The sequence below is a fragment of the Armigeres subalbatus genome, chromosome 3 (genome assembly GCF_024139115.2).
Source record: "Armigeres subalbatus isolate Guangzhou_Male chromosome 3, GZ_Asu_2, whole genome shotgun sequence".
Lineage (NCBI taxonomy): Eukaryota > Metazoa > Arthropoda > Insecta > Diptera > Culicidae > Armigeres > Armigeres subalbatus.
Genome location: NC_085141.1, coordinates 233,028,381 through 233,041,167, shown reverse-complemented (window position 1 = coordinate 233,041,167; position 12,787 = coordinate 233,028,381). Strand labels below are relative to the sequence as shown.

At 38.2% G+C, this 12,787-nt stretch overlaps 2 protein-coding genes across 3 annotated transcripts in view; one reads left to right on the top strand and one right to left on the bottom strand.

Annotated features, from left to right (window-relative positions):
- LOC134220846 (protein yippee-like) overlaps positions 1–12,787 on the bottom strand; it is a 385,579-nt gene that overhangs the window by 83,894 nt on the left and 288,898 nt on the right. The window lies entirely within an intron of this gene.
- On the top strand, positions 10,951–12,727 carry LOC134226717 (UDP-glucosyltransferase 2-like). The gene is made up of 3 exons (XM_062707673.1): positions 10,951–11,229; positions 11,302–11,713; positions 11,777–12,727. The coding sequence occupies exons 1-3, from the start codon at positions 10,992–10,994 to the stop codon at positions 12,657–12,659; spliced, it is 1,533 nt and encodes a 510-aa protein (XP_062563657.1). The 5' UTR covers positions 10,951–10,991; the 3' UTR covers positions 12,660–12,727.

Below are 12,787 nucleotides of genomic sequence, written 5' to 3'. Positions count from 1 at the left end.
CGACATCGTTACCTGTGCAGCCACAACATAGACAGAGCTTGCTAAGGGGTTGCATACTACGCGGAGAACCCATCGCACGAACATCGCACGAACAGTGCAAGGCACCGACGTTTCCAAGTGTGCCTGCTCTCCGCTAAGCAACGATATCATCGCGTGTGTGCTGTGCGAGTAGGAACCCAACTCACCTGTAGTGACCCGCAGTGCAAAGGCGCGCGGTGTAGTGCACCTGCTAGAAGCGCGAATTATACTGCACGGTTGCATGCGCATGCTGAACAAGACCACGTGGCCGAAGTCGTCGTTGGATGTGCTGTCCCCAGGATTTTGGGCGTAAGCAGAACCGTTTCAGCAAGGAGTAAAGGAAAGTGCAACGAACATCAAGGTCAGAGATTTTATTGTAATTTAGCTTTAAGATTCAAAAATTAGCCTAGGAAAAGAAACCCAATAGTGGTGACGTCACCTTCGAGCTAGCGTTAGGCCTCTGTAAATTGATTGAGAGCAATAAACGGGATTTAAAAACCTAGGCCACCACCCCTTCGAAGTTCCTTCGGGAATTCCTCCGGAAGTTCCTTCGGGAATTCCTCCGGAAGTTCCTTCGAGAATTCCTCCGGAAGTTCCTTCGGGAATTCCTTCGGAAGTTCCTTCGCGAATTCCTCCGGAAGTTCCTTCGGGAATTCCTCCGGAAGTTCCTTCGGGAATTCCTCCGGAAGTTCCTTTGGGAATTCCTCCGGAAGTTCCTTTGGGAATTCCTCCAGAAATTCCTTCGGAAATTCCTCCGGAAGTTCCTTCGGGAATTCCTCCGGAAGTTCCTTCAATTCCTCCGAAGTTCCTTCAAATTCCTCCGAAGTTCCTTCAAATTCCTCCGGAAGTTCCTTCAGGAATTTCTCCGAAGTTCCTTCGGGAATTCCTCCGGAAGTTCCTTCAGGAATTCCTCCGGAAGTTCCTTCGAATTCCTCCGGAAGTTCCTTCAGAATTCCTCCGGAAGTTCCTTCGAATTCCTCCGGAAGTTCCTTCGGAATTCCTCCGGAAGTTCCTTCGAATTCCTCCGGAAGTTCCTTCGAATTCCTCCGAAGTTCCTTCGAATTCCTCCGGAAGTTCCTTCGAATTCCTCCGGAAGTTCCTTCGAATTCCTCCGAAGTTCCTTCGAATTCCTCCGGAAGTTCCTTCGAATTCCTCCGGAAGTTCCTTCAAATTCCTCCGGAAGTTCCTTCGGAATTCCTCCGGAAGTTCCTTCAGGAATTCCTCCGGAAGTTCCTTCGAAATTCCTCCGGAAGTTCCTTCGAATTCCTCCGAAGTGCCTTCGGGAATTCCTCCGGAAGTTCCTTCGAATTCCTCCGAAGTTCCTTCGAATTCCTCCGAAGTTCCTTCGAATTCCTCCGAAGTTCCTTCGAATTCCTCCGGAAGTTACTTTGGGAATTCCTCCGGAAGTTCCTTTGGGAATTCCTCCAGAAATTCCTTCGGGAATTCCTCCGGAAGTTCCTTCGGGAATACTTCCGGAAGTTCCTTCGGAATTCCCGAAGGAACTTCCGGAGGAATTCCTGGAGGAACTTCAGGAGGAATTTCTGGAGGAACTTCCGGAGGAATTCCTGGAGGAACTTCCGGAGGAACTTCCTGGAGGAACTTCCGGAGGAACTTCCTGGAGGAACTTCCTGGAGGAACTTCCTGGAGGAACTTCCTGGAGGAACTTCCTGGAGGAACTTCCTGGAGGAACTTCCGGAGGAACTTCCTGGAGGAACTTCCGGAGGAACTTCCTGGAGGAACTTCCGGAGGAACTTCCTGGAGGAACTTCCGGAGGAACTTCCTGAGGAACTTCCTGGAGGAACTTCCGGAGGAACTTCCTGGAGGAACTTCCGGAGGAACTTCCTGGAGGAACTTCCGGAGGAACTTCCTGGAGGAACTTCCGGAGGAACTTCCTGGAGGAACTTCCGGAGGAACTTCCTGGAGGAACTTCCGGAGGAACTTCCTGGAGGAACTTCCGAGGAACTTCCTGGAGGAACTTCCGGAGGAACTTCCTGGAGGAACTTCCGGAGGAACTTCCTGGAGGAACTTCCGGAGGAACTTCCTGGAGGAACTTCCGGAGGAACTTCCTGGAGGAACTTCCGGAGGAACTTCCTGGAGGAACTTCAGGAGGAACTTCCTGGAGGAACTTCCGGAGGAACTTCCTGGAGGAACTTCCGGAGGAACTTCCTGGAGGAACTTCCGGAGGAACTTCCTGGAGGAACTTCCGGAGGAACTTCCTGGAGGAACTTCCGGAGGAACTTCCTGGAGGAACTTCCGGAGGAATTACTGGAGGAACTTCCGGAGGAATTCCTGGAGGAACTTCCGGAGGAATTACTGGAGGAACTTCCGGAGGAATTACTGGAGGAACTTCCGGAGGAATTCCTGGAGGAACTTCCGGAGGAATTCCTGGAGGAACTTCCGGAGGAATTCCTGGAGGAACTTCCGGAGAAATTCCTGGAAGAACTTCCGAAGGAATTCCTGGAGGAACTTCCGGAGGAATTCCTGGAGGAACTTCCGGAGGAATTCCTGGAGGAACTTCCGGAGGAATTCCTGGAGGAACTTCCGGAGGAATTCCTGGAGGAACTTCCGGAGGAATTCCTGGAGGAACTTCCGGAGGAATTCCTGGAGGAACTTCCGGAGGAATTCCTGGAGGAACTTCCGGAGGAATTGCTGGAGGAACTTCCGGGTCTTATTTGTCTTATTTGTCTTATTTGTCTTATTTGTCTTATTTGTCTTATTTGTCTTATTTGTCTTATTTGTCTTATTTGTCTTATTTGTCTTATTTGTCTTATTTGTCTTATTTGTCTTATTTGTCTTATTTGTCTTATTTGTCTTATTTGTCTTATTTGTCTTATTTGTCTTATTTGTCTTATTTGTCTTATTTGTCTTATTTGTCTTATTTGTCTTATTTGTCTTATTTGTCTTATTTGTCTTATTTGTCTTATTTGTCTTATTTGTCTTATTTGTCTTATTTGTCTTATTTGTCTTATTTGTCTTATTTGTCTTATTTGTCTTATTTGTCTTATTTGTCTTATTTGTCTTATTTGTCTTATTTGTCTTATTTGTCTTATTTGTCTTATTTGTCTTATTTGTCTTATTTGTCTTATTTGTCTTATTTGTCTTATTTGTCTTATTTGTCTTATTTGTCTTATTTGTCTTATTTGTCTTATTTGTCTTATTTGTCTTATTTGTCTTATTTGTCTTATTTGTCTTATTTGTCTTATTTGTCTTATTTGTCTTATTTGTCTTATTTGTCTTATTTGTCTTATTTGTCTTATTTGTCTTATTTGTTTAATTTGTCTTATTTGTCTTATTTGTCTTACTTACACAAGCACCACTGTTAATCTACATGCGGTTAATCTACATGCGATTTTCGTTGGGTGAAAGCTGTTGAGTATCCCTTTGAGCTATGTAGGTTTTCTTTTTACCTGCGCTTAATGGGGAAACGTCATCAACAGTATAATGAAAAAATAAATTTCCCCATACTAATTTGCATGCAAACTTGAAACGGCTTGTGCTAAATCAGTTTTAATCCAAATGAGCTCAAATTTTCAGAGGACACTCAGAACATGCTAAAGAAACAGATGAGCACTGTGGAGCAAAATCGATTTTTTGAACCACCCTATTGGTCATGTTAAGTGAATAAAATTGTACCATTTTGGTACAGATTTATCATATTGAGGCCCATTTTTCGTCATTGCAAAAAATAGCGTGTGCAACTCGTTGCAAAACTCGATTTTTTCAGCACTCATGAGCGATTCCAAGCAACAGCATCAAAATTTAAGAAAATTTTTAATTCATGATTTTCTATTGAGTTGAAACTTTGCACAGTTTTTCAATTTCATCTAAATCGTCATTTTTCGATATCAAATCTTCATATTGAGTCACGACTAACTTTTCAAAAGGGTGTATGTGAAAATGGTTCAAAAATATTTAAAAAGCTGCACAGCAAAAACGGAATGTTCGATTGTTATGATTTTTTCAGCAAAGTTAGACAACTAAATGGTGATTCTTAAGAAAATGTGCACAGTAAAAAAAATTTTTTTTTGCCTTTAAAAATATCATTTTTGTCACAAAAACTCAAATATCTCAAAACCCTATCTTTTTCGAACGTAATTTTTTCAGGGAAAACGGTCCATTATATTAGCTATCTACCATGAAAATTTGGTGATGGTAAACTAATAAACAAAAAAGTTATGACATTTCAAACATTTCACAATTTTCACATATAGTAAACAAACAAAAAATTCCGTGTATTTTTTTTTCAAGAATCGCAGTTTGATGCTGATTTTATTGTTAAGGGCCTTGCGTGAGTTAAACAAGTTGTTTGTATGATATTCCATATTTATGTATTCATCGATATTATGTATATTATATGTATAAATATTATATGTATAAATAAATAAAAATGAATTAATATTATCCTAAGTATTAAATTAAATGTGGCAGTTACACAATGTTGTTATAGAAACTCTAAGAGTTTTGGGTTTGAATTTTGGTATGGGTTATGATATCATGAAAACAGTTTATTAATAGGGGAACTGTTCCGTTTTCCATCTCACTGAACATATATTCATCCCATCGCAAAACAAAGCAATAAAGCACCAATCTCGTCGCTTCTTTTTGCTAACAAGCGTGCTCACTGGTGAAAAAAATCACAAAAATAAGAAACAAATCAATTTTCTTTTCATTGCTTTGTTTTTGATGGGATGGAAATAGGAGCTATGGGATGAAGTGCCGAACCGTTCCCCTACTTATTTTTTATTTATTTTTATTCAAATTTTTTAAAATATCGAACACTTTTGAATTATTATCAGCACAGTTTGAGTATAGTTTTGCTTTAATTTTATTTTCCGACAATGGAATGAAACAGTGAAATTTTTGGGTTCCTTGGATCGTTTTCGCGTTATTAAATTGCTCGCTGAGCTCTGAAGCCTTTATTTCGTACTCTTCAGTAGTAGTAAAACAAAATGATAATTTGGTTAAATCTTTTTCTTTTCTACGATTTGCCCAATCAAAAGTTCTTTCGCAGTTTTAATTGGATGCTCACGTTCTTTGGCTAAACTTGCTCTTGTGGCCATGCGCTTTATTGTTCCTCCAATAGCATCACAAGGACCTTTGCCATGTGATGTAGCAAAAATGCCATTCTGCATCAATTCCGTACATTGATTTAAATTGACATAGGCTCGAAAAATTCTTACGATTTTTGTACTGCGACGCTGCTCCATCAGACATGAAATATATCTTTTGACTTCTTTATGCTTATCAACGCGTAAAAAGTTAATCATTTTTCAATGAACAAGTTTACGGATACTGAATCGTGTCTTAAATCTTCGGAAATTATAATAAAACTTAAGTGTTCAATTTGCGTACTTCCATTAAAATAAATAACGAATGGATGAATTGTAGCTTGTTGTACGTTCCAGTGATGGGACTGCACTTCATCTTGCAATACAAAGCTGTAATTTTCAGAAAAATCACAAATGACTAAAAATTCACCATTTTGTAATGTGTTTTTCGTATTTTTAAAAAGCTGGATTGTTCTGTTTTAATGAAATCGTGAGGATTAAACTTTCTAATTTCAAGCAAAATATGACACAAACTCATCTACAGGTTTTACAATAGTTTCTATGTCACACCTATCCGTGGTCACCCATTGCTCAAATGATAACTGATCAATATATTTTTCTTCAAACTCAGCGAATAAAGTATTTTCCAATGATGAAGAATCTGGACAATCCGAACAAGATCGTAGATAGCAATTTGATGTTGTATTTTCACACAAAAGACTACCAGTTAACATTTTAATATCCTTTGTTAAATTGATTCTTTTCAAACTATGTAAAATAAGATTAATATTCTCATGGGTTGTGCACACACACATTATGTGTTCCTGAATTGGAAAGAAGCTTACATTGCCTTGGCCGAAGGCTTGCAAATGAGGAAAACCTATTTTAATATTATCGTGAATTTCCTTGAAGCGTGTGTACGCTTCTTTCAAAGTCGTCATCATTAATCGTTTTTGGATTGCTTGACGCTTTCCATCTTTTTTACTGATACATAATCTTTTTGACCAGGCATAGCTCGACTTACTTCATCATCTTCAAAATATTGAACTACTATTTCTTTTGTCTCATCTGTTAATGCAGTACTAGACCTAGTATTTTTGGTTGAAAGACAGTTATTCTTCAATTGTTTTGCCTCTTTTACTGTATTTCTATTGGTTTTGAACTCATCAATGGCATCCTGAATAGACCACGAACTTGGCAGCATCGACAAAATCAATAATTTTTCTTTCCTTGTCGTGGCTGTATTCGAGAACCTTTCCTTCATATTTATAATTACCTCATCGTAGTCTGTATTTTCCACATCATCAGGTCCTAATTTGAAGAGGTTTCTTCGTACAGCTTCGTTTATTTCACGGTATTTTTTCTCCGGGTAATAAACGTAGTCCATCTTACTCCATTTAATCGGAGTCACTTTTATCCCAGCTATGCCCTCGTTAAAGCGTTCGATGTTGACCTTTTGGATACACTCATCTTCCGATTGATTTGTTGAAACAGATTTCGCTGATGGTACGGTGGCAAGGCTCTCAGCACTTAATGCTTCTGGTAATTCCTCAGTTGTTGTCGTTTTCGAACTTCCTGCGCTCTGCTCAACCGATGATATACAGATTGCTCTTTTGTCAACGTTTAGACGGCAGGACGTGCAAATGCGTAAATTTGTATTCAATGTGGACATTGGAGCATAACCAGTCGCTTTCAGTTTATCTATGGTGCTTTCGGTGAGATTTCGTAACTCTTTTGAACACTTTTTTCCATCAAACGGCCTACAACAGTTGAGAAAGCGGCTACTCATGTTGTTCGTAATATTTCAATAAACAAAATCACTTTTAAGTTTTTACTGACTAGTTTGGTGTCATTTGCTTGACTGAAGAAAAAATTACTATAAGATCTTTAACAACCTTAGTAGTAGTAATTTTTTGCTTTTTCGTGAGCATTGTCATGGTATGTACCTATCATGCATTTGTTGTTGTTGAAGATACCCGTTTCCTCCCGATCATAAAGTCTATTCTCTAAGAGCTATATTTTTGCAGGTAAACTATAGACGTACACGTGTATATAAATCTTTGATTTTGCAGCTTTTGTCTTAAAAATAACATTTCTGATATGTTTCTATCAACGTTATTATCAACAGGTTTCAACACTATTAAAAGAATTTTTCGCCAGTCACGTGCAATGAAAATTATGACACTATCAATACTTTTGATCACAACACTGGATCGTGTCTAAGTTTCTTATAGATGCTATGAATAATTAAATCAAAATATCATGAAAACAACTTGTTTAAATCACGTCCCTTAACAATAAAATCTGCATCAAACTGCAATTCTCGAAATAACTTACACAGAAAAAAATTTTTTACTAAATGTGAAAATTGTGAAATGTTTGAAATGTCATAACTTTTTGTTTATTAGTTTACCATCACCAAATTTTTATGGTAGATAGCTAATATAATGGACCGTTTTCCCTAAAAAATTACGTTCGAAAAAGATAGGGTTTTGAGATATTTGAGTTTTTGTGACAAAAATGATATTTTAAAGGCAAAAAATTTTTTTTACTGTGCACATTTTCTTAAGAATCACCATTTAGTTGTCTAACTTTGCTAAAAAATCATAACAATCGAACATTCCGTTTTTGCTGTGCAGCTTTTAAATATTTTTGAACCATTTTCACATACACCCTTTTGAAAAGTTAGTCGTGACTCAATATGAAGATTTGATATCGAAAAATGACGATTTAGATGAAATTGAAAAACTGTGCAGAGTTTCAAATATTTTCGAAATGGTCGCTCAGGATCGACTGACATGCCCCCGTGGAATGCCTCTAGTATTTATCCAACTCGGCAAGCCTCGTTGGATAAACGTACAACTCGTGCTGAAAAAATCAAAATCACTAGTTGCACAAACTACTATTTTAATATCTTCTGATTTTTCCTGAACTTCCTCGAAAAATTCTTTCTAATCTGTCGTATTTTCTCAATTTCCCGAGATTTTTTCTGAATTTAGTACCCATGGAAGATTCATCTGATTTTAAATGGAAAATGACAAAAATATATATGTATTTCCCTTCCTACACCGTAAATCTACTCACTTTTATTTTACTTAAATCCACCATAATATTTTGCCTTTTCTCTCGTGTCAAATTTTATGCCACTCGTAGATTTCATCAAGTCATACGATAGAAGAACTCAGAATGGCTTCTTTCAAAGAGCAACTTACGTTGAGTCCATAGGTACAGCCCTCTTTGTTTAAATATCATTCATGAGAGCGAGTGAAAAAATTACCTAATTAGGGTAACGGTACCAATAGTGGAGGTATTAGTAGATCCACAAAAGAAAATATTTTTAAAAAATTGATAATTATTGAAAATTTATAGCTTTAATATCTTAGCCAATAGATAAACTAATAAATTTGCTAACAAAAATGAGATTGATGTCATTTAACATCAACAACTACAAAATATTGCTTGCACCACTAATGGGTACACTGTTCCTTTAGTGGCGGTAAAAAATAATGTTGGTTCCCATAGTGGTGCTATCCATTGATTTCTTATGAGACTCGCCACTATTGGTACAGTTGCACCACTATAGGTGCAAGGAAGTCATTTTTGTTAAGGAAAATCATTGTTTTCAATAGTTTTTCAAGTGAAATCTTAGGATAAGTTGCATTTAATAGGATATTTAAAGCACGACGCATCATCTGAAATCATCGTAAAGTGCATAATTATGATAAATCTCATTAAAACCCCACTACCTCCACTAAGGGTACGGTTACCCTATGAGTTAAAATATTATTGTAAAACATTGGAACGTCCCTAGTCCATAGACGATAAACGTCGTAGATTAGGAGATACCACCATGTCGGTCGTTATAAAAGATATTTTAGTTACTAGGTAAAGATTGTCGCTGTCCGGAACATCTTTTGCTGGCGAGGATAGGGGAGCTAAATGTCAAAGAAGGAAAATCCATACGATTTGACAGCTTGGTACCCAACATGTTCCGGACAGCAGAACAAAGGGAACCGAAGCGACAATCTTTATCTAGTAACTAAAATATCTTTTGTCGTTATAGTTCAACTCGTAGGTATGTATGTTCGTTGCATTGACTGTTAAGGCTCGATGCCCACGTGGCGTCTTTTCAACTCTGCGTGCACACGGCGTTAAAAAGACGTAGCTGTGCATCGGAAAAAATCGGTAACGCAGCGTCATCGGCATCAATTGCAGCTCGTTGGTTGATCATTTTATTGACGTTGTTGTGGACTCTAGCTTTCAATTCCTCCCCGGCTTACAGGCTATCGAGAACAAAATATAGTATAGGTTGATGATAATTGGTTTGGCCGCTTGCTTCAATTGAAAACTGAAGAGCAAATCTCAAAACTAAAACAGAATGCAAAGCTAAACGCATAAGTTTTCGAAATAAAGTGTGCGCAGGTTTTGGCTTTTAAAGAAAGATGCAAAAAATGCGGCAAGTTTAAGTCGACCAAACTTTGAACGAACTACTCCTTAGGGGCCGTCATCTATCCGAATTGCCAGAATAATGATAGATCGCAGTCATATAAAATTATAAAAACATAGTTTATGTTTGGATTTAATAGTTTTGATTCGTCGACAAAAAAATGTGCATTATTAAAACATGAAGTAAAAAATGTTGATTGAAACCGTAATTCAGTCGAACAATTTAATTGAAAAGTTCTTTACGTGCATTGTAGGCAGCCATCCGAATTACACAACGAAGAGTCAGCACATTTTATTATTAACAAAATAAATTATACATTTATGATCAATCACGGAAAGAGACGCGTGAAATAGCGTGGGAATAAAACGATAAGATACGTATGACCACTCGTTAAGCATATATGGTCTCCAAAGATAAGGGGCAATTCAGGTATGACGTTCACTATTTTTCGAGATTCCTAGACCTACCCCTCCCCTAGAATATGTACTGTCGCAAAATCTTACACCTCCTCCCCTCTAAAATCTGTTACATCATTTTTGAACGACCCCCAAGTCATCTACAGCAGTTTCACGCCTGGACTGGACGTAATCGCGGAATTACCGTCTCATAGATTTATTTGGAACAACATTCAACAACACATGAATGAACAAAGAATTGATGATATTTTTTCATGAGACTGATGTCTAACGAGCACAGCATGACTTTCGATTGTAAAAATAAATAAAATATTGAGCTTTATTAGAAAATTCTTCAAGAAAACTGATGAGTTTTACGATTTTATCAATTTATACATTTACTAGCTGACCCGGCGAACATTGTCTCGCCAAAAAATGATAAATTTTCTGATACATTTTATTGCGTTCACATTTTTTTAGGAAACAAATCGGTTCTTCAGAATGATCTCTCATTTTTTTAACACTTATCATTGACATAGATGCATTTATTCGAAAAACCATTTCATCGAAAAGATTAAGTTTTGATTTTAAAAGCATTCCAATTTCATTATAACATTTTTCTTCACAAAAAGAAGAAGAAAACGAACATAAATACATAAATTAGCAAACATTGGGTACAAAGAAGATTTTTACAACATTTATAAAACACCCCCTTCGTTATCCAGAGACAAGAAGAAATTCTAGTTTTTTTCCGGCCTTATTTACTATCTCAATTATGAGACAACTTGGTATATAACGAAAAATGCCAATGGGTGGTATGATACAATTTAAGAAAAAAAAGGTCATACATTTCCCAAACATTTTCTAACTTATTGGGAGCAATGGAGCATTTTCTATATTTTTTTTATTTCTATAAAAATGTGAATACAACTCCAGCCATTTGAAAAATCATACATACTATCTCTTAGTTCAAAATGTACCCATCTCACGGTACATGCTCCATCCTTTATATCACTTGAAATCTGTTCGAGAGTCACACTAGCGAAGTTGCTAGCACTGTGGACAGTACTGTTCGTTTGCAACATGACTTCTCCCATCGGAATAGCATTTCTGCTTGTGGCAACGCTGTCGGTTACCTCCGGTTACAGGATCCTCAGCATCAATATGAGCCCAAGCCGATCACACATCATAGTACAGGAAGCACTGGCCAAAGAACTAGCCCGACGGGGCCATCACGTTACGATGGTCAGTCCCCATCCATCGAAATATCCGTTGGAAAGCTATCGACATATTGCTGTTCCCGTTGCTGATTGGCAGAAAGGTAAGAAACATTATTCTCGCATGCACTATAATGAATTCTAATGTCATTACATATTTGCATTTTGCCTGACAGATGGAATGAAGGGTATTATGACAGATCAATCCGCATGGGAGATGGTGAAAGCTTTTCCAAAAATGAATCGAATGGCTCTGGAGGCAGCAAATATCAGCATCCATTACCCTGAAGTCCAACGAATTATAAAAGAAGAAAAGTTCGATCTTTTAATGGTAGGATTGATGGGGGATTTTTTATTAGGGATATCGAACTGGATCGGAGCCCCCACAGTGGTTGTTAATCCCAACGCGGCCATGCATATGACCAACGAGATGGTAGGAAATCCTAGCCCCTTGGCAACTGTTCCGAACCCTATTAGAGGAATGCCAAGTCCGATGAACTTTATCAACAGACTGAACAATTTGTTGATCACCTTCTTGGAGCATGTCTTCGCCTTGTATTTTAAACATACGTCGGAGCAATTTTACGAGTAAATTTCATTGATAGCGCTACATAAGATACACTATCTTATCACTGACGGTTTTTGTTTCAGCTCTATTTTTCCCCGTGGTCAGTTCCCATCGTACAAAGAAGTACGACAAAATGTGTCACTTGTTTTGGTTAATCAGCACTTTACAAAAAGCTCTCCTCGTCCGTACGTTCCAGCGATTGTAGAAGTCGGTGGACTGCAAGTCAAACAAACTGCGGATCCTCTGCCAGATGATCTGCAGAAATGGACTGATGAGGCGGAAAATGGCTTCATCCTATTCAGTCTGGGCACTAATCTCTTGAGTTCAACAATCCCAAAAGAAAAACTGGAAGCCTTGATCAACACACTATCGAAGTTGAAACAGCGTGTCATTTGGAAGTGGGATACCGAGCATATGCCAAATAAGCCTGATAACATTCTTCTCAAAAAGTGGCTTCCTCAAGACGACATTCTGGCGCACAAGGGATGCCGTCTGTTCGTAATGCATGGCGGACTGGGAGGAGTAGCAGAAGCTCTATACCACGGTGTTCCTCTGTTGGGTATGCCATTTTTCGGAGATCAACAGTCAAACATAGCTGCCGTTGAAAAGGAAGGATGGGCTGTCACCGTGAAGTTCTCAGACCTAACAGAAGCCACGTTTTCCGCGGCCATCAACGAAGTTTTGCTGAACGCTAGCTACACGCAGAAAGCAAAACAGCTTTCCGAATTGTATCGGGATCGACCTCAATCGGCATTGGATACGGCAGTGTTCTGGACAGAGTACGTGATCCGACACAAAGGGGCACGTCATATGCGCTATCCCGGATTGGATCTGAACTTCTTCCAGAAGAACATGCTTGATGTGGTAGCTGTGCTTATTGTTAGTGTTTATATCGCAGTAAAAGTTATATGGTTCGCGTGCATCAAAGTGTGCAAGAGGAAGCAATCGAAATTAAAAATAAAATGATTGTCGTTAAGAACCAGCATTTAGAACAAATATTCATATTTTCCACATTGGAGGTCGACAAATAAATTAGCAACTAAATAGAAACAAGTGTTTTTTCCTATCTTTTTATTACACTTTCCATTTTACAT

Bases quoted from the DNA above. Each gene is read 5' to 3' on its own strand.
- LOC134226717 (XM_062707673.1), top strand. From the start codon at position 10,992: ATGACTTCTCCCATCGGAATAGCATTTCTGCTTGTGGCAACGCTGTCG. The intron at 11,230-11,301 runs GTAAGAAACATT...TTTGCCTGACAG, and splicing joins CGTTGCTGATTGGCAGAAAG to ATGGAATGAAGGGTATTATG. The intron at 11,714-11,776 runs GTAAATTTCATT...TTTTTGTTTCAG, and splicing joins ACGTCGGAGCAATTTTACGA to CTCTATTTTTCCCCGTGGTC.